This window comes from Lathyrus oleraceus, chromosome 4, assembly GCF_024323335.1.
Source record: "Lathyrus oleraceus cultivar Zhongwan6 chromosome 4, CAAS_Psat_ZW6_1.0, whole genome shotgun sequence".
NCBI classification, from domain to species: domain Eukaryota; kingdom Viridiplantae; phylum Streptophyta; class Magnoliopsida; order Fabales; family Fabaceae; genus Lathyrus; species Lathyrus oleraceus.
In genome coordinates this window covers 44,951,559-44,971,565 of record NC_066582.1, presented here as the reverse complement: position 1 = coordinate 44,971,565, position 20,007 = coordinate 44,951,559, and the positions used below count along the sequence as shown (strand labels likewise).

The following is a 20,007-nucleotide window of genomic DNA, read 5'->3' as shown; positions in this document are numbered from 1 at the left end:
CTTTTGGGACTGCCCATTGAAGGTAAGGTTGTAAATGGTAAAACCAATTATGCAAATTCAATTTGCATGGACCTCTTGGAGACTGATTTGTTAGATGATAACTCAAGAGGTCAAGGTATACTCCTTTCACGCCTTAAGTCATACTATAACAGTTTATACTTAGATGAGCATTCTATTTAAGATGCTCAAATAATAAAAAAATAGGTGTTACATTATGCTTTTAATTGGTTCTTTTTTATTTCCCGAAGATAGTGGTTCTAGTATGCATATTATGTATTTACCTTTACATAGACATGTAGATAGAATAAGAAGTCATAGTTGAGGATCTGCTTGTCTTGCCTACCTTTATAGCTCTTTGTGCAAAAACTCACACAAATACTATTCTATATTTTCTGGATGTGTTGTTTTTCTCCAAGCACGGGGTTGGTCAAGACTACCGTCCCTAGCACCCGTCAACAACAATCCTTTCACATTCCCGTATGCACAAAAGTAAGTTGTTTAAATTGTTATATATTTACTTACTTCTTTAAAGATTATTATCTCTATCTAATATTTTTACCTTTTTGGTGCAGATGGTCTGCACGTGGTATGAGTTATAACAGATGTCCCAGACACTATATTACTCAGTATCGCAAACTGTTGGATCACCTTCGACCGACAGACGTAAGGATAATAACCTCATTATTTCGTTATAAATTGTTAACTTCTTCTACCAAGATTATAACCCTATGTTCTTTCACATTCCAGTTCATTTGGCTTCCATATCTTAATTTGGATCATGACCACGAGGTCAACGCTGAAGACGCGTCAGTATGGACTGCATGCACGCCGATAATACGATTCACAACTATGGAGATGCACAACAATGATCGTGTGAAGTTGCAGTTCGGTATGCCCCAAAACATCCCAGATCCCCCAGCAAGCCTAGGAGAATGGCATCTGTGTAAAGTTAACGACCAATGGAACTTCAATCCATGGCAAAGCTTCGTAAGACCGGAGTGTCGTAAATGGAAGCACCGCCATGACCATGTCTTAACTGACGCAGTCATGCCAAGTGAAGAAAAACCAAGTCGTACTTATATGGCTTGGTACAAATTGGTTGGTTTTCAGTTCATCGCAGAGGATATGTACCTGTACGACCCACGCCAACAAACTTACACACCATAAACCTCAACATCTAACCCCCAACAACATTGTCAGACCGGATACACACAACCCCCTGTCCGTCAAACTTTCCATTCCACCAACACACAAACATACAACCAAAACATGCCATACACCCAACCCCAATACCAAGAGCATACACCATACCATCACCAACAAATTGACCATCAACCTGAGACCCAACATCGCTTCGCACCCAACACATCACCCTACCAAAGTCGCCTTAGCCAGAATACCCAATGATCATTCAACACCAATCGCCCCTCCTCCTACCATAACCAAGAAGCCCAAACCTCACAAAACCAAAACCTCCAACAACCTTATCTCTACCAAACACCCCAACAATCTTTCCAACCTTTCCTAGATGCATCATTCAGAACCATGTCTCCCTTCAACCGTCCCGGTCACCCACCAATGAGTCAAACACAACCCAACTACTCTGGCATGGGTCATGAACTCAGCTACGGTGGTACACCCTCAATGCATACGGAAGACTATGCCTATTTGTCTCACAACCTCAACAGGCCATCTCCTGTAGTTGGCAGTGACGCTCCTGGCCCCTCAGATGCTCAAACACCAGTAGTGAATCATCAACGTGGGTTAGGGCCACGGGTTAGGGTAGCTAGGGGATGTGGGACCGGAGGTCGATTAGGTGATCCCGATCATCACCATTAGGCTTTTTTGTGTAAACAGAAAATTTTATTAATATCAATTGGTCCTATTACAAAATATTGTATCACGTAGACCATTTAGCAAAAAAATTTGCATTTTACATTGAGGTGCCAATCCAATTGGCGCCTCCTCTCAGGTAATACGCATGGGAGCCAATTGGATTGGCTAGGGCATGTGTCCTAGCCAATCCAATTGGCGCCTCCATTCAATTTTTAAGAGGAGTCACCAATTAAATTGGCGTCTCCTCCTAAAAGTGGAGTAGTTTGTGAATTTTTTTGAAACCAGAGTTATTTTGGGAATTTTCTTGAAAAACAGAGTTATTTTCGTAAAAAAATTCTCAAAATGTTACCAAATTATTTCAAAACTCAAAACCCATGTCCAAACCCTAAAACATGCACAATCGGAAACAAAAAGGATCAAATATTGAAATAGAGCTTTAGATCAAATCTTTCCTAATTCATTACAAGATACACCATTCAGTCATTATTATAAGCAAAAAAGAATTAGATTCATTGAATAAATGATGTATCTAGTCATTATTATATATCAGATACATCAATTATTTAATGAATCAAAAAACTTTTTTGTTGGTTATAATGGTGACCAGAGAGTGTGCAAAAGTTAGGATCAAATACATTAGATCCTAAAAAGCCCTAAATCTTAATTAATTCCTAAATCAATCAAATCTCTAATCAAATCAAATTACAATATCAATCTGATTCAAAAACTTCCTATTATGAACAATCAGATTAATTACAAAATCTAATTCTAACTATATAAATAACTAAATCTAAATCATAATAGAGGACAGAAAAAAATAAACCTTAAGCTATTTGCTGTTGTAACTCCCAAAACCCTCACTTGGAGCTCCAATTGAACAATGATTAGGGTTTCACATTGAAACCCTAAAGCACTTGAGCTTGGCCACCACAGAAGAAGGATCACCTCACATAGAAAAAGAGAAAGAAGAAGTTAGAAAGAGTAAAAGAGAAAGCCAAAATAAGTAGATCGAAGGAAGAGAGAGAAAGTTAAAGATGATACCTTGATGACCAGAGAAATTCTCCTCTCTGTAGGTTGGTCTCTTTCTTCGTCATAGTTGAATCTCTGGCTTGTATTATTTTTGTATGCCTTGCTTGTGATTATCGTATTGTTTAGGGTTTGTTAGTTAAACAAAAAAGGATTAGGTTTGGGGGGGTTACGATATTTGTTTAATTTTGGGAATTTGAAGGTTTGATTGGGGTTCAGAGAGGGCCGATCTATGGATCGACCAAGGTTTGATGTTGATCTGGGTAGGTTTAGGGTAGTTATGGGCTTGTATTAGGGTTCCTAGGGTTCATCTAGGGGTTAGGGTTCATGTTGAACCCAGGTTAGGGTTCATGAGGGTATGAAGATCTAGGTAGGCTTATTAGAGTTGGATGAAGCTCCTGGTTGAAATTCAAACGGGAACTAGGGAATGAGGTGGTTCTAAGGGCATACGTCCAATGTTCAGGGTGGCCAAAGTTTGGATCTTTAGAGAAGAGAAGAGAGTGAGAGAGAGATTGAGATGAAAAGAGATAATATAAATGAGAAAATGAGATGCTTCTGAAGAAATTTCTCTTATATACCCCCTTAATCAAATGCCACATCATGCCTGTGTGGCCTCCCTCAACCAATCAATCTACTGACTCAAGGCAGTCAGCATACACACGCGTTTATACTGCACCCTTGTTGACTATGCATCGCAGCTACTACTTTTACATACTTTGACTAGTCATCTCAATCCAAGGTTGAGATATCACCCCCTAAGATTCATCTTATCTTGATCAAGAGACTCAGAGAGAGTCAACCATTGACTCTCTCTTTCCATGAATCCTCCTCGGTGCATGGGCTTCAGAAACAATGGGCTTTCTTCTACTTACTATTAGCGCCCCCCTAACCACTGGCCCATTGCTAGTGTGGTTGATTATGCACCCCCTTTAGAATTATAAAAATTTAAACATTTTCTTATTTATTTCATATTGTTTTCTATTTCATTTTATTAATTAGAGTTATTAATTAGAATTATTATTAATAGAATAACTAGAATTAATTAGGTTTAATAATACTAATTGATTAGTTTATTAAATAAAAATACCAAAAATATATAGTTAAATATTTAAGTAGGGATGTGGTGAAGGTTAATATTAGGATATAATTAGGATGATTAAGCATAATTAACTTTAATTTATTTATTTTAGTTAATAATTAGAATATCATAATTCCCTCATAATTAACATAAATAAAATAAAAAAGATAAAAAAAAATATAATTAATTAGTTAATGTTAGTTAATTAAGGTTAATTAGGCCAATTAGGCCAATTATGAATATAAGATCAATTTTAGGGTAGCATTAGGATTTTGATTAGTCCAAAATAATTAGAAATTAGGGTTAAGTAATTAATATGATAACATTTATTTTTTTCATATAATTTATGCAATTTCCTTTTCTTATTAAATAATTACATATGTATATAACATCTACATATAATTTCTTAAATCAAATTAATCATAATTTTTTTGCAACTAAAATCAATTAAAGTCAACATTCACGCATTCAAATCTTAAGTCCCCTTCCCTTGTGCATTGAGGCATTTTCAAATCAAACATTTATCCGCCCCAGATGTGTTGAGAAATTTCAAAATATAAAAACAACAAACAAACTTTTTCTAGATGAACTACAGTGCTCTGATACTTCAATAAACTTTTTTCTAGTTGAAGGATTTGAGGCTAATAAAAATCAGTGTTTTGGCCTGAAGGTTGTGGTTTTCCTCATCATGTGGGGGTAAAACCATATTTGCTTGGTTCAGGCCATCCGAGGACCTTTTGGTTTGTGATCCTATTGGTTAACTTGAAACCGTAATCGGGAAGGCTCCACATTGCAGTTTGCTTTGAATTGGAAATCACATTTTCTTGATTGATGACATTGGTGGACCCTTTCACTAGTAGGGTAAATCATTTATCCTGAGGCATTTGATCAGGCATGGTCATGCCTTGACTTTGGAGATTTATCACGTACCTCGTTAACAAGGCATCCACTGGGCTGTATACCTCACTTTACCCCTAGGTCCATGCTCAGTCATTGATCCTTGGTCACATGCTTCTAGTGCACGATTTATTGATATATTCACCATTTTCTCTCCTTCAACCATGGGTCAGTTTGATTTACAAGTCTTGTCATTATTCGAACACATTAATCCACTGTATGTTGTTGTTATATCCATCATGGTGTCATATTAATTTCAAATTGATTAATTTCAAACCGATTCTAATTTTAAGTTAATTTTGGAATTTCAATTTGATTTTAATTGATTCTAATTTTAAAATAATTTTGGAATTTTAATTTAATTTGAAATCGATTCTAATTTTAAATTAATTTTGGAATTTCAATTTTATTTTAATTGATTCTAATTTTAAATTAATTTTGGAATTTCAATTTTATTTTAATTGATTCTAAATTTAAATTAATTTTGGAATTTCAATTTGATTTTAAATGATTTTAATTTTGGAATTTCAATTTAATTTTAATTTTAAATGGATTTTGGATTTTCAAATTGATTTTAATTTCAAAATTTAGATTAGTTTTAGAAATTACTTTACCATCTTTTATTTTAGATTTTTGTGTGTTTAGATATCAAATATCCATATCCATTTAACATAACCAAATATCCATTTAATAACCATATCCATTTAACATAACCAAATATCCATTTAGTAACAATATCCATTAGCATAACCAATGTCCATTAACCATCCATGTCGAACAACGGAAATGCAACAGATGACAGAAGAGGAAAACGGAAGCGCAACAAACAAACGAAGCCTGGAACGTAATAAAACGCATAGCCGAAACAAGTTCTGTAAGTTAGGAATAAGCCTAAGAGGGGGGGGGGGGGGTGAATTAGGACTTTAGAAAATTTATTCGGATTTGGTGGATAAAAGTTCTTTTCTTTTCTGGATTGATATGATATTGAAAGCGGTAAAGAACGGGAAGTAAAGAACACCAGGAATTATACTAGTTCCCCTCACAACTTGAGAATACTCCAGTCCCTTTACAATGTGTAAGAGATTTTATTATTGTTAGATCTCCTAAAGCAAGCCTCTAACTAAGTAATCAAGAACAATCCTCTTGAAAACTTAACTCACAAGAAAAGAAAACAATCCTTCCTTTTCTTGACACTTATATCCAACAATCTTGGATAATAAGCAATACACCTAAAACAAAACAATCCTTGGTACTTAGGATTTTACAAAGTAATTGAATGAATATGAATATTTGTATTGGATAAGACTTTAATCAATTGATTAAAATCTTCTTCTCTTTCAATATGAAAGTTCAAAACAAAATAATCTTTAAGTGCTCAAGAGTGCTTTTGAAGAAAATGATATGAAAATTCTTTTTCAAAAGTATCTCAATATGAAAAATAGATGAAAATGAATGTATAAAGATTTTGCAAATTGATTTGAAAGAGGTGAATTTTGAAATGAAAATATAAAGATTATTAATAGTATGAATGCATTCCTTCAATCATAACATGACAATGGTTAGAATAGAAATCAGAGATTTGTTGATGAAAAGATGTAAGCTTTTGCCTTGAAGAGTTATGATGAAATGGTGCAAATAATGGTGAAATAACATTTCAGATTTTTTTAAAAAATTTCCAGCATCAATCGATTGACCCTCATAACCAATCGATTGACATAAGCAAAATATTAAAAAAATACACTAAGATCAATCGATTAACATACAACACCAATCGATTGGTCCAACTTTAAAAACAAAAAATTCTAAAACAGAAAGTTTGATCAATCGATTGCAATATGGCATCAATCGATTGACACAGCCAAAACCTTGAAAAATTTCTAAGTTAAAAAACTTTTGAATATGCAATTTTTTAAACATCATTTTAAAACAAATAATCATGATAGAAAAAGTTTAGAGTGATCATATTAATGTATGATAAAAACTTTTGAGCACTAGGAGTATATTGTTAAGAATTCCATATACCTTTACTAGATCCATGAAAAACTTGAGCAATATTGAAATGATCTTCTTTTTCCATTCTTTTGATATGGAGAGCTTGATATGTTGTCTTCACCAAAATCTTGTAGGCAGCTTGTCTTCACATTCTCCCCTTTTTTGATGATGAAAATCAATTTGAAGCTTGAACTCATACTCCCCATATCTCTTAGAAAAAACCACATAAAAAACTTCCCCTGCATTAAGCAACACAAGCAAAACACATATGCATACATCTTCTCCCCCTTTGTCATAATCAAAAAGAAGGGAAAAGAAACACAATAAAATCTAAGAGAAAATTAAACATTAAACCACACAAAAGATGTCTAAATATTACAACACAAAGAACCAAATAAGTCATGCAGAACATAAAACAAGGATGATAAAAGACAAAATTAAAATAGAACAAGTCATAAAACACCACAAGATATCCAATCACTGATTATTGTTCCCATCATTAGACCCACCACCTTGATAGCCACCACCTTGATAACCACCTTGAGGCAACTTCCAATGATCCATTCTAGACGATAAATGACCAATCTCGGTCATAACACCCGTGTAAAATCCTTGTAGATAGTCCATTATCATTTGTTGGGAAGGTTGATATGGTTGAGCTTCTGAAGGCGGGTTAAAATCATCATCATTGTGGGCTTCTGGTTGAGGTTATTCATCTTCATTGTCCATGTATTTTATCTCATGAGTCCGGTGATTGAAAATGACTCCCATCTTTCTATTTACCTGCTTGATACTAATCATGAAAGAAGGTTTTTCCATCGACAAGCACAACTCATTTTTCATGAAAGAAGGTTTATTATCATGATGATGTCTATTATCATAATGATCTTTTTGATGATGATGATAATGATATTTGTTATGATGATGTTTTTGATGATGATAATGATGTTTTTGATGATTGATGAGTTGTATACTTAGTTTATACATATTCATACATGCATATATTTCGGAGTTAGGTAAGACTTTGGTCTAGTGACGGGCTGGTTCAGAGAGGGACTATGACAGTCTCATGTCCAGAGATGGACACAGTTCAAGAGGAACCGAAGACATGGGCAATTAGTAACATACCTTTGACCCTAGAAACCCAGTACCACATGCATATTTGATGAAGAAGTTGGTGGCATTAGAATTTGCATCACTATTTTAGTTTCAATTGTGTTTTGTGTGAATGATGTATTTGTGATTATCGATATTTACCATCCTGCTGCTAATTTTCATGTTATCATTTATAGGGTGTGTTCTCACCCCCTTTTTGTTGTTACGGTGTTTGTGCTCCTCTAGAGTACATGGAGTCAGGTACCCAACAATAATAGTTGCTTGTGAATTGGAAGACAACCATGGAGATTTTCTTCATTTATTTTATCGCCTATTGTTACTTAATTGGTATATATACTCTGATTTGTAACATTGGGGATGAGGTGTATTAATTGTTTTGAGTTAGTGTTTGGAGTTTATTTCTTTGAGTATTTTGTTTTAAATAATTATTTTTATGTTTCAAGATATTTTGAGTTCCGCTGGGAAGTTTCTGAAAAATAATTTGATGCTACTTTGTCTTCTTGTGGTCACATTAAGGTGACTCTGATAGGTCATTGTTAGACTATGAGGTTACTCTGTCTACTTCTGGTCACATGAAGACCTAAGCTTTTTCTCATAGAGTTAACTGAGATGCAACTGATAATTCCTATTGTAGTAAATAAACTTCAAACAAGCTTTCAAAGACATTAACCATTTAAAGAAACATCTCAACATCTCTATTCAATCTTCTAAAAGACTTTGTTGTGCAAGATCTTCAACGTCTCTTTTCCTTCTCTATTTAAGGAAATGAAGACTTGAAGAACAATAATGAACTATTGACATTCAAAGAGTTGCTACTCTGTCAAAACAATAAGACAAGTTTAACTTAGGATTTCTTACCTTTGTATATTCTAGAAATTTCTAAGTCTTAAAGAGTTCTTCTTGCGTTGTATTTTGTCTACACCTATGAGTGTATATCAAGTGTATTACCCCAAATAATCTTTTATCTGTTAGGTAGATTATTAGAAGCCTCTTACTTAGTGTTTGGGCATTTTAAGTCTCTTGCTTGTATGTTTCAGCATAGACGTTTATTGCTTGTGTGTTTGAACATTGAAAGTCTCTTGTTTGTGTGTCTGAGCATAAAAGTCTCTTACTCTGTGTTTGAGCATTGAAAGTCACTTGTTTGTATGTTTGAGCAAATTATAATCTTGTATGATTATAGTGAAAATATTTTGTAAGTATAAGGGGACTGGATTACTCTCAGTTTGTGAGAGCAACCAGGATAACTTTCTGTGTCTTTCTTCTTTCTTACATTCTTTATATGATACGTATCTCTTATCTCTGATTAGTTCATATTTTATACTTTGTGTTTAGAATATGACTAATAGTTCTGAAAAGAAAGTAAAAGTTAACACAATTCGAACTATTGCTTGTATTTTTTTCACCTTCATCTTTTTCAACCTATTCTTCATCAAATGATAACCCATATTCTTTCCAGTGAGTTTGATGACCAGCGTCTTCTTCCAAGGATTGAGCAGTTGTTGGAAAAGCTTCTCATCCATCGTGACCTTTGGATGAGGAAAAGCTTCCAAGAAAGACTTTCATAAGTCTCTTTTCAATCAAGCCCTCTTTTTCCTTTACAGTAGTGGATCCATGGCCTTCAGTGAGAATATACCGGAACGAGGATCTATGAGGCTTAGATGTACCTCCATCTGGTGGCTTGACCAACGGTGGCGGCATGGAAGCGACGAAAACAAAAGGCTCCATGCAGATTAATGTTCAAATATCTAATATTAAAATATCTCAAATTAATGTTAGGTGTTTTCATATTTTGATTTGGAATGATTAATTTTTGAAAGTTTTTCGATTTGCATCCCAATCAAATTATGAATGAAGAGTTTTTAAAAACTTATCGGATTTGATGCGAAGAACATCAATAACAAATGAAAAATGCTGAAGAATGATTTATTTTTTTATTTTGATTTGAAACCATTAATTTATGATTTTTCTTTTAATTTTAAAACTTAGTCAAATTATGAAGGAAGAAGATTTTTGTACAACCTGATTTTGAAGAAGAAGAGTGACAAATAAAAAATGGTGAAAAAAGAGATTTTTTATTTTGATTTGGAATTATTAATGTTAAAGTTTTTTAATTGGAACCAAATTAGATGATTATTTTTTAATTAACTTTGAATGTTTAAGATTTAGTTTAATGTATTTTTTTAATTTTATTTTAAAGTTCAAAACTTTTAATTTAGTGTTTCTTTTTGTTTTTTTTATAATGTTTGAGATTTTATTTTTTATATTTTTTATTTTAAAGAGTTTTTTTTTAATATTTGAGATTTTCTTTTAAAAAGTGGTTGATTTATAAATATCAACAATAATTTTTAACTTAAATAATAATATACATTTGTTGCTTTATATAAGAGATAAATCATTTTTTAAATTTATTGAATAATTAATGTATCTAGTCTATAAATCAACCAATACATTAATTATTTAATGAATTTAAAAACTGAATTGTCTCTTATATAAAGGAACATAGGTAATACTACCTCTGATTCTATTTATAAAAAAAAAATATTTTTTAAGTTCATTAAATAATCAATGTATCTATAATGAACTATATATATTGATTATTAAATGAACTTAAAAACTAAATTGTCTCTTATATAAAGGAATAGAGGTAGTCCTGTCTCTGGTGTTATTTATATGAGAAAATTTATTTTTTAAGTTTATTAAATAATCAATATATACAGACAGTATAATAAACTAGATAAATTAATTATTAGATAAATCTAAAAAATCAATTTTTTCTTATAAATAAAATAAAAAAAAATACATATCAATTGAGCTATTCAATTCAATTTTAATGTTTAAAATTTTATTTTAATATTAAAAAAGTTATTAATTATTATAATAATGACTTGAAAATTAATCTTGAGATCCATTCACCAATTTCACCTATGATATGATGACTACAACCAAACAAATTCTAAAACTATTATAGATTTTAGAATTTGTAAACTAAAGTATATGGACCAAAACTATATTTTAACATTATAATAAAAATCAAATTGTAATTGACTCATATTAAAATAGTCCTACTTTATAACAAAAACATATATAATTGACTTTATATAAAATTTTGATATTTAAAAACATTTTAAATATTTATTTATCATACCAAACCAATTTCTTTTTTTTTTTTGTCTAAAAGAGTTTTGTATTTTATTTTAAAAAAGAAATAGGATTTGAAGAAGCAAGATAGCTGTTGCAGTGTGGAATCCACCTTTACTTACACTTGAATTCACTCACCAACCTCTTTCCTAATCCAGCAACGGTTGAGATTAATCACATCCAAATCATAACCGTCCGTTTCGCAGAAGAGTCGCACATGCAAATGGATGAACCTAACCCAGAAATCAAACCTCATTCACGCGTCATTCTCTTTCCAAACCTGCCAACCTTTTCACAGTTTTGTGAAATTTTTCCTATAAATTGGAGTCTCAATCCTCACACTACAACTCGTACAGCTTCGCACCGCAACAATAACAAGTTCAAGCGAAGCAACAATTTCTCTCTAATCTTCTTCTACTACCTCTCAAGGTACTTTTGCTTTTTCTTCATTTTGCTTTTGTTTTGATTTTCATGATGAAGTAGATGTATACGTAGATGTCATTTCGCTATTTGAGTTACTTATTTTTATTTTTTGTTTTGTTATCTATTGAAATTAGGTTAAGTTTTGTTTCACTGACGGGGTTTATCTTTTATTTTGTTCGGTTAACCTAATTTGAAGTTAATTGGTCCGTTACAGTTTCAGATCTAGTAGAATTTGAATGCTAATATGCTTTGATCTTAAAGAAATTGATGATTGTGTGTTAAATTTTAGATTATTTTTGTCTGTTAGCTGAATATTGTAAATGGTTAAGCATTGATTTTGATTTGAGATGGGTCATGAGATTTAGGGTTTTAGTAGAGTTAGGGTTATGTTTATGCTTGATTTATGTGTGGATTTGTTGTTAATTTTTGAGTGGGTTTGTTTTTGCAGCTACTAAAGATGGCAACAGAGACGTTTCTATACACATCTGAGTCTGTGAACGAGGGACACCCTGACAAGCTTTGCGATCAGATCTCTGATGCTATTCTAGATGCTTGTCTTGAACAGGATTCAGACAGCAAGGTTGCATGTGAAACCTGCACCAAGACTAACTTGGTTATGGTTTTTGGAGAGATCACAACCAAGGCTAATGTTGATTATGAGAAGATTGTCCGTAACACCTGCAGGAATATTGGGTTTGTTTCTGCAGATGTGGGTCTTGATGCTGACAACTGCAAGGTTCTTGTGAATATTGAGCAGCAGAGTCCTGATATTGCTCAGGGTGTGCATGGTCATTTCACCAAGAAGCCTGAGGAAATTGGTGCTGGTGACCAGGGTCATATGTTTGGTTATGCTACTGATGAGACTCCTGAGTTGATGCCTTTGAGTCACGTTCTTGCAACCAAGCTCGGTGCTCGTTTGACTGAGGTTCGTAAGAATGGTACTTGTGCTTGGTTGAGACCTGATGGTAAGACTCAGGTCACTGTTGAGTATTACAATGACAAGGGTGCCATGGTTCCTATTCGTGTCCACACTGTTCTCATCTCTACTCAACACGATGAGACTGTTACCAATGATGAAATTGCTGCTGATCTCAAAGAACATGTTATCAAGCCTGTGATTCCAGAGAAGTACCTTGATTCAAAGACCATTTTCCACTTGAACCCTTCTGGCCGTTTTGTTATTGGAGGTCCTCATGGTGATGCTGGTCTCACTGGCCGGAAGATCATCATCGACACTTATGGTGGATGGGGTGCACACGGTGGTGGTGCCTTCTCAGGAAAGGACCCAACCAAGGTTGATAGGAGTGGAGCTTACATTGTGAGGCAGGCTGCTAAGAGCATTGTTGCAAGTGGACTTGCAAGGAGGGCCATTGTGCAAGTCTCCTATGCTATTGGTGTTCCTGAGCCGTTGTCTGTCTTTGTTGACACATATGGAACAGGGAAGATACCTGATAGGGAGATCCTCAAGATTGTGAAGGAAACCTTTGATTTCAGGCCGGGCATGATCTCTATCAACCTCGATCTCTTGAGGGGTGGAAATGGCAGGTTCTTGAAGACTGCTGCTTATGGTCATTTTGGCAGGGAAGACCCTGACTTCACATGGGAAGTGGTGAAGCCTCTTAAATGGGAGAAGGCCTAAGTCATATCTGTCGTGGGAGTTTTCAGCCTATGCCTCTATCTACTATTTTTCAAAACTTCTAATCTCGTGTCTATTTTTTTTCTTCTTGTTTATGGATTTTTTTTTTGCCGCAGCAATATAAAAAAAGTTATCTATGTTTGTATGATCAATGCATGTCACTTCATATCAATGTCAAAAAAGCATATTCTACCCCATATATTGATGCCTATGTTGATTAACTCAAAAAAATGTTTGGTTTTGGACAGCAATGTGTGTGTATGAAGATTTGGTATAATTTGTTTGTGAATATTGGTAACAGCCTAAACAGGTGCCAAATATCAATCTCTAATCAAGAACTTTTTGAAATAAACTTCGGTCGCCAGTTTTATCTCAAGTTTTTCTATTGCTTTTGATCCAATTTTTGACTAAAGCTGATGTTACATGTACTCCATTCGTCATAATGGATGGTCACTTGAGTTTTGTACACGTTTTGCTTTTATTTTTTTGTCTCTTGCTTTGCATGAGATAATTTAAAAATAGTAATTAAATTGAACATGCATAAATGAATGAAAAATACAAAAGAAAAATGGGAGAAGAATCTTATCAATTAATAGAATATTAACAAAAATTAACAAAAACAAAAAATTAAGTACACTAATTGAATCAACTATATTAATTTAATACCGTTATCAATCTAATGTAAGATATTCTACTTCAACAAGAAAAAAATAAAATGCTATATATGTGACATTTATAACCTATGAAACGAAAAATATTAGCAACTAATGAGTTGATATAAACAAAATATTTTTTTCGATTAATCTAATCCAAATTAATCCGTTGTTCTTTGATTTGATTCTGTTTAAATTTTATGACATTAGAACTTAGAATCTCATATAATACTAAGAGAATCACTTTTAAGTCATAATTGATTTCACTCTCTGATAAAAGCATGCTTTAGTGCTAAAATGACATTTGGAAGTTCCTCTTAAAAAGATGTTGCAATGTTCTGAGAATGCATCTAAATAGGAGTCCAACAAACTTATAACACATGGCAAACTTATAACACATGGCCTCAAAATTTTGAAGACTCCAAAATTTGAAAGTCTATTTTTTTTTATAAATATTAATAAAAATAAACAAAATTATAATAAAAATTTAATAAATAAATAAAATCCAATACATATAAAAATTGAGATTAATCCAACTCAAAATAATTATAATTAAAACTATTTCTTTATTAATACAAAATTGTATTTGTAATGTGTTTTTTTTTAATTATTATAATTATATATATTTTTTAATTTTAGTCAATTTTTTAAGTTAAAACGGAGCTTAATTGAGCCGATCCTGCGGCCATCAACATTACATTTAATCTAATGAAATTATGAACATTTTCAATTGATTTAGGGTCATCATTTGATATCAAAATATTTTAGTATAGTAAATTCTTACGTGGATGAATACATGTGTCCAATGAATAAGGTGGATGTACTTTGAATAAAAACATTTATGCCTACAAATTATGTTGCAAAGTTTATATGTATGTTATTGAATTTGAGTTGATTTATGTGTTCTAATTTTTTTTCCAGATGATTAAGACAATGTTTTACAATAGTAATAAGATTATTAATAACTTTTTCTGAAAACATGTGCGAAACATATCTCTAATAATTTTTTTTTAAAAATAAATTGATTAAAGTGCATGATTTAGTAAGGATTCGTGCTAGCAATTTTATTCACTTTTATTCTCAAATGTTTATTCTAATAGGATCAATTATGAGTAAGGACAAGACGGTTAATAGTTAAAAACTTCTAAATTAAAGGGTCTCATTTTATTTTAAAATAAATAAAATATATAATTAATATTATATTAAATAAATTATAAAATAAAAAATAAATATGAGTTTTTCAATGGTTCAGTAAATGCAAAATAAATTTGATACATCATAGTAAATATTGTAATTTCACTTCTCTTAAAACTCAACCCTACAAAACTGGTTGGTAGAGTGAGGACTGTCGTCACTTATAAACACATGTTCATGTCATATATTGTCTGATGTGGGACTCTTAACACACTCCCTCATGCCCAGGACTGGACATCTGGAGCGTGGAAATAAATGGTGGATGACCCGATAGCGGAAACCATAGTAGGTGGCCCACCGGATGGTGGATGACCCGATAGCGGAAACCATAGTAGGTGGCCCACCGGATGGTGGATGACCCGATAGCGGAAACCATAGTAGGTGGCCCACCGGATCTTAAACGAGGCTCTGATACCATGTTAAGAAATGTGGTCGGGCCTAACTCAACCCTACAAAACCGGTTGATAGAGTGAGGACTGCCCCCACTTATAAACACATGTTCATGCCATATATTGTCCGATGTGGGACTCTTAACAACTTTTAATTTTTTGTTGTTTGATTCTTAGGAGTCTTCCTATTATATACATACCAAAAGTGAAAACTATCCAGGAGACTAAAGACTTAAACACATTATGTCTTGAAAGTCTTATCAGAAATCTCCAGAGCCATAAGATGGAGTTGAGTGGAGATTAACCTGTTAAGAAGCCAAAACCTATGGATTTGAAATATGTTACTAAAACTGCAAAGGCTCCTCAAGTTTGGGAGTCTGACGAAGCTTTTTTCATGTAAAAGGTTCTGAAGATGACTCAGATGATGAGGAAATGACCTCTATCATTAAAAGGTTTCAATATTTGGCTAAGAAGAATAAAATATTCTCTGTAAAAAGTAGTGGCTTCCGAGGATCTAGTTCCATAGAAAAGAAGGATGATAATAAAGGATGCTTCAACTACAAGAAGTCTAGTCACTTCATTGTTGATTGTCCCGAAGTGCAAAAGGACAAGTCAAAGAAGGGAAGCTTCATAAATAAGTTCAATAAAATTCTCTTGGCAACATGGGATGAACTTGGCAATGAAGAAGACTCTAAAAAGGATAAAGAGCAAGCCAACTTTGCTTTGATGGATCTTACATCTTCTGAAGCATAATATGACTCAGGTTTTGGTTCAAATCCCGAGGAAAAGGATAAGGTATTTTCTAAACTATCTCGTTCTGATTTTATTACTTTCATTCAATATCCATGGGAAGATGTCAAGAAAAAGTCAGACACATGAAAATATTTAAAAAGCAATATGATCTTTTGAAGGAAGAATTAAATTTTGTTCAAAGTAAAAATGAATCTCTAGAGAAATATCGTATTTATCTAGTAAAGGAAGTGTCTGATTAACCTCTTGATGATCATGAAATGGATCTTCAAGGATTTATCATAATTGATTTTAATAGAACTAAACTTTCTTCCATGGTTTATGGAGTAAGTAAAAGCAACGGGGCAGGTTTTGGTTACTTATAGAAACCTTTTAATTCAAGGTTTGGAACCTTGAGTAAACCAACATATCATTCTTCTTCAATATCTGTTCAGAAAGGGCTTGAATATTATTTTGCACCTGGTACTGAGAATGCAAAGGTTCTGAATCAGTCAAAACCTAAAGTTGCTGAGTCAATAGTTCTGAAGAAATCAAAATCTAAGATTATAAAGTCAAAGGTTCTAAAGAAGCCAGAACCTAGGATATCTGAATTTAAGGCTCTGAAAGGTTCATAACCTAATGCTAAGGTTTATTCAAGTCAACAAACTCTAAATCAAAAGTTTTGAATAATGCTAAGCCTTATCATATGGGTACCTAAATTTCAAATTGTTTTTGCTACATATATGCTTCAAGAGAGAAGCAAAGTAGCAATCATTGTGTAACACCGCGATAATAATAAGATAATTATTTAATTTAAGTTAATATTATATTTATTAATTTAATTAAATAATTTAAATTATTGGATTATTATTATTATTATTATTGGAATAATAATTATTAGAAATATAAAAGTTGGAATTTAGTAAAAAGGTTATTTTTTCACGTGAAAAGGGAAAAAAGAGACAGAAAGTGGAAAAGGGCAAGAGGAAGAGCTAGAGAGCAAGGGTTGGAGAACGAAAAAGCTTGAAGCTCAAAGTTGCCGGATTAACTCAGGTAAGGGGGGTTTATCATCGATTAATGGGTATTATGGGATAATATGTGATGGGTAGTGAGAAACCATTGATTTGCCTCTGATTGAATGATGTATGATGAATTTGTGAACTTTTGGGATGAACGAAATTTGGATTAAAATTGAAGAAATTCGTAGGAATTAGAGGTAGAAAGGTTAGCAATTTGTGAAATCGAAAGTGTATGATTCGTATTAGATGAGATGAATGAATTGTGTGTAAAATTTGGACTGTGGAAGGTTGAATTGGATAGATCTCGTAGCAGGAAAAGCCATTGCAGATCTGGAAATTCTGGTGTCTGGTCATACGCGTATGGCACTAGGCAATACGCGTATGATATGGCTGATACGCGTATGGATGAGGCCTTACGCGTATGGGTGAGGAAAATGATATTTTGAACGTAGATTTGTCTCTGTTGGTACGCGTATGGGAGAGTGGTACGCGTAGCATACGCGTATGAGACAGATGATACGCGTATGGGTTGGACGAGGAAACGCGCCATACGCGTATGGGCATAGGCAATACGCGTATGGGCAGACTGGTGGTTTTCTGAACTGTTGTTGTGTAGTTTTTGGTTGTTTAGGCTGAGTGATGTAACTTAGCTGATGTATGACGTAGTGGGGATCATTTCCCGTTGTTTTGAGTAGTATAGGTATTAGTAGAGTGTGCTAATACTGTGATTGATTATGTGGTATGACATGATATGATTATGTGGTGAATATGTTGATGATGTATGATGATATGCATAATGTTGTGAATGTATTGATCATGTCTGAAATTATGTATGGACTGTTTTATGGCTTAGAGTGTGAGCATAGGTCCATTGTAGATTGTTGTTGATGATGTTGCATTGCTAGGTGAATTAGCATGCATATTGTGGCCTTTATGGTGGTAGCTAATTCCCATGGTGAGGAATTAGTGATGTTGGTCATTTTGGACTGTTGTTGATGTTTGCATGCTAGGTGATTAGCGTGCATAGCATGGCCCTTGGGGTGGTAGCTAATTCCCATGGTGAGGAATTAGTGATGTGAGTCACTAGGTCTCAAATGAGTGGGACTAGTGAGCTTGGTAGCCGTACCTGGATTTGGTCGGTGAAGTTGAACTATATGTTCACGAAGAGTCGGTACCGCATGCATGGAGTCTCATTGCGTAAAATGTGTATGGCGTATAATATGAATGGATGTATTCCAATATTATACGTGTGTTTGTGTTGATAGTGAGTATGAGTATGATTTGCATCGGTAGTGAATATGATGTTTGAGTTGATGTACCGTTACTGAATGTGTTATGTGATTAGGGTGATTAATGTGTTAAATTACTTAACATGACATGATGTTTTATAATGCTTATTATATTGATTGAGGAACTCACCCTTACAACTATTTTTCAGGTAACGAGCAATGAGTTGAGTAGAAGTTAATGCTTGGAGTCTAGTGTAGTCTCCTTAGTGGGTCGTGCTCTGATAGATGTAACATCGGGATGGGTTGTTTTAACTTGTTTGAAATGTTTTATTGTTGGTTGAGAACCATTTTACATGTAATGTTTTACATGATTGATGAAATTTACATCCGCTGCGTTTTATGCAAATGTTTATGTTTTGAAGTAATAAAAGAGCATATGACCGTTATATTGTTGAATGGTGTGGAATATTGTGTGACACCCTTAAATGGCATAATTACTCTGATGATATACTGATATTTTAATTAAATATTTGGGGTATTTTAGAAGGGTGTTACATTAGTGGTATCAGAGCATAGTCGGTCGAGTCGAGTCGTAATTATTTTGTTTCCCTGTACGTGATAGGTGTTGTGTAACCCTATCAGTACTTATTGTTTTAGATTGTTGGGTTTTCAGAATAGAGATGGCTGGAAGAGGTAGAGACGATGTTGCGATTGCTGAGGCTCTGGGTATGCTAGCTGGAGTACTTGGAGGAAATCCGAATGTTGTGGGACTGGGAGCTGCTCGTCAACTGAGTGAGTTCCAGAAGAACAATCCTCCAATGTTCAAAGGAGCATACGATCCAGATGGTGCTCAGAAGTGGTTGAAGGAGATCGAGAGGATCTTCCGAGTGACTGAGTGTGCCGATAACCAGAAGGTCAGGTTCGGTACGCATATGCTGTCAGAAGAAGCAGATGATTGGTGGGTTGCTACCCGCACTGAGTTGGAATCTGCTGGAAATGCTGAGATCACTTGGGCTGTGTTCAGAGAGAGATTCCTGAGGAAGTACTTTCCAGAGGATGTCAGAGGAAAGAAAGAGATAGAGTTTTTGGAATTGAAGCAGGGCAACCGGTCTGTTACTGAGTATGCTGCTAAGTTCACAGAGCTGTCAAAGTATTATACTCCCTATAACGAGGCTACTGGAGAATTTTCAAAGTGTGTGAAGTTTGAGAATGGGTTACGTCCCGAAATCAAGCAGGCTATTGGATATCAGCGGATCAGAGTGTTTTCTGATTTGGTTGACTGTTGCAGGATTTTTGAACAGGATTCCAAAGCCAGAGCAGAGAGCTATCAGCAAAGGGTTGATAGGAAAGGCAAGAGTCAGAATGATCGTGGAAAACCGTATGCAGCTGGCAAAGGTTTTCAGAAGCAGAGTGGGATGAAGAGGCCTAGTGGGGGAGACTCTAGCGCCCCTGCTAAGTGTTACAGATGTGGTCAGGCTGGACATCGTTTCCACGAGTGTACCAGTGCTGAGAAGAAGTGTTTCAAGTGTGGTAAAGGTGGTCATTTGGCTGCAGAGTGCCGGTTGAAGACTCTGACTTGCTTCAACTGTGGAGAGGTGGGTCATATTAGCCCACAGTGTCCTAAGCCGAAGAAGGAGAATCAGTCGGGAGGC

General features: G+C 34.0%; 1 protein-coding gene across 1 annotated transcript; it reads left to right on the top strand.

Annotated features, from left to right (window-relative positions):
• Window positions 1–11,228: 11,228 nt before the first annotated feature.
• Window positions 11,229–13,708, top strand: LOC127138785 (S-adenosylmethionine synthase 1). Its single transcript, NM_001427754.1, has 2 exons — window positions 11,229–11,512; window positions 11,955–13,708. The coding sequence occupies exon 2, from the start codon at window positions 11,964–11,966 to the stop codon at window positions 13,143–13,145; it is 1,182 nt and encodes a 393-aa protein (NP_001414683.1). The 5' UTR covers window positions 11,229–11,512; window positions 11,955–11,963; the 3' UTR covers window positions 13,146–13,708.
• Window positions 13,709–20,007: the final 6,299 nt, after the last annotated feature.

What these genes read in the sequence shown, in the direction of transcription:
- LOC127138785 (NM_001427754.1), top strand. Translation starts at nt 11,964, where the DNA reads ATGGCAACAGAGACGTTTCTATACACATCTGAGTCTGTGAACGAGGGA.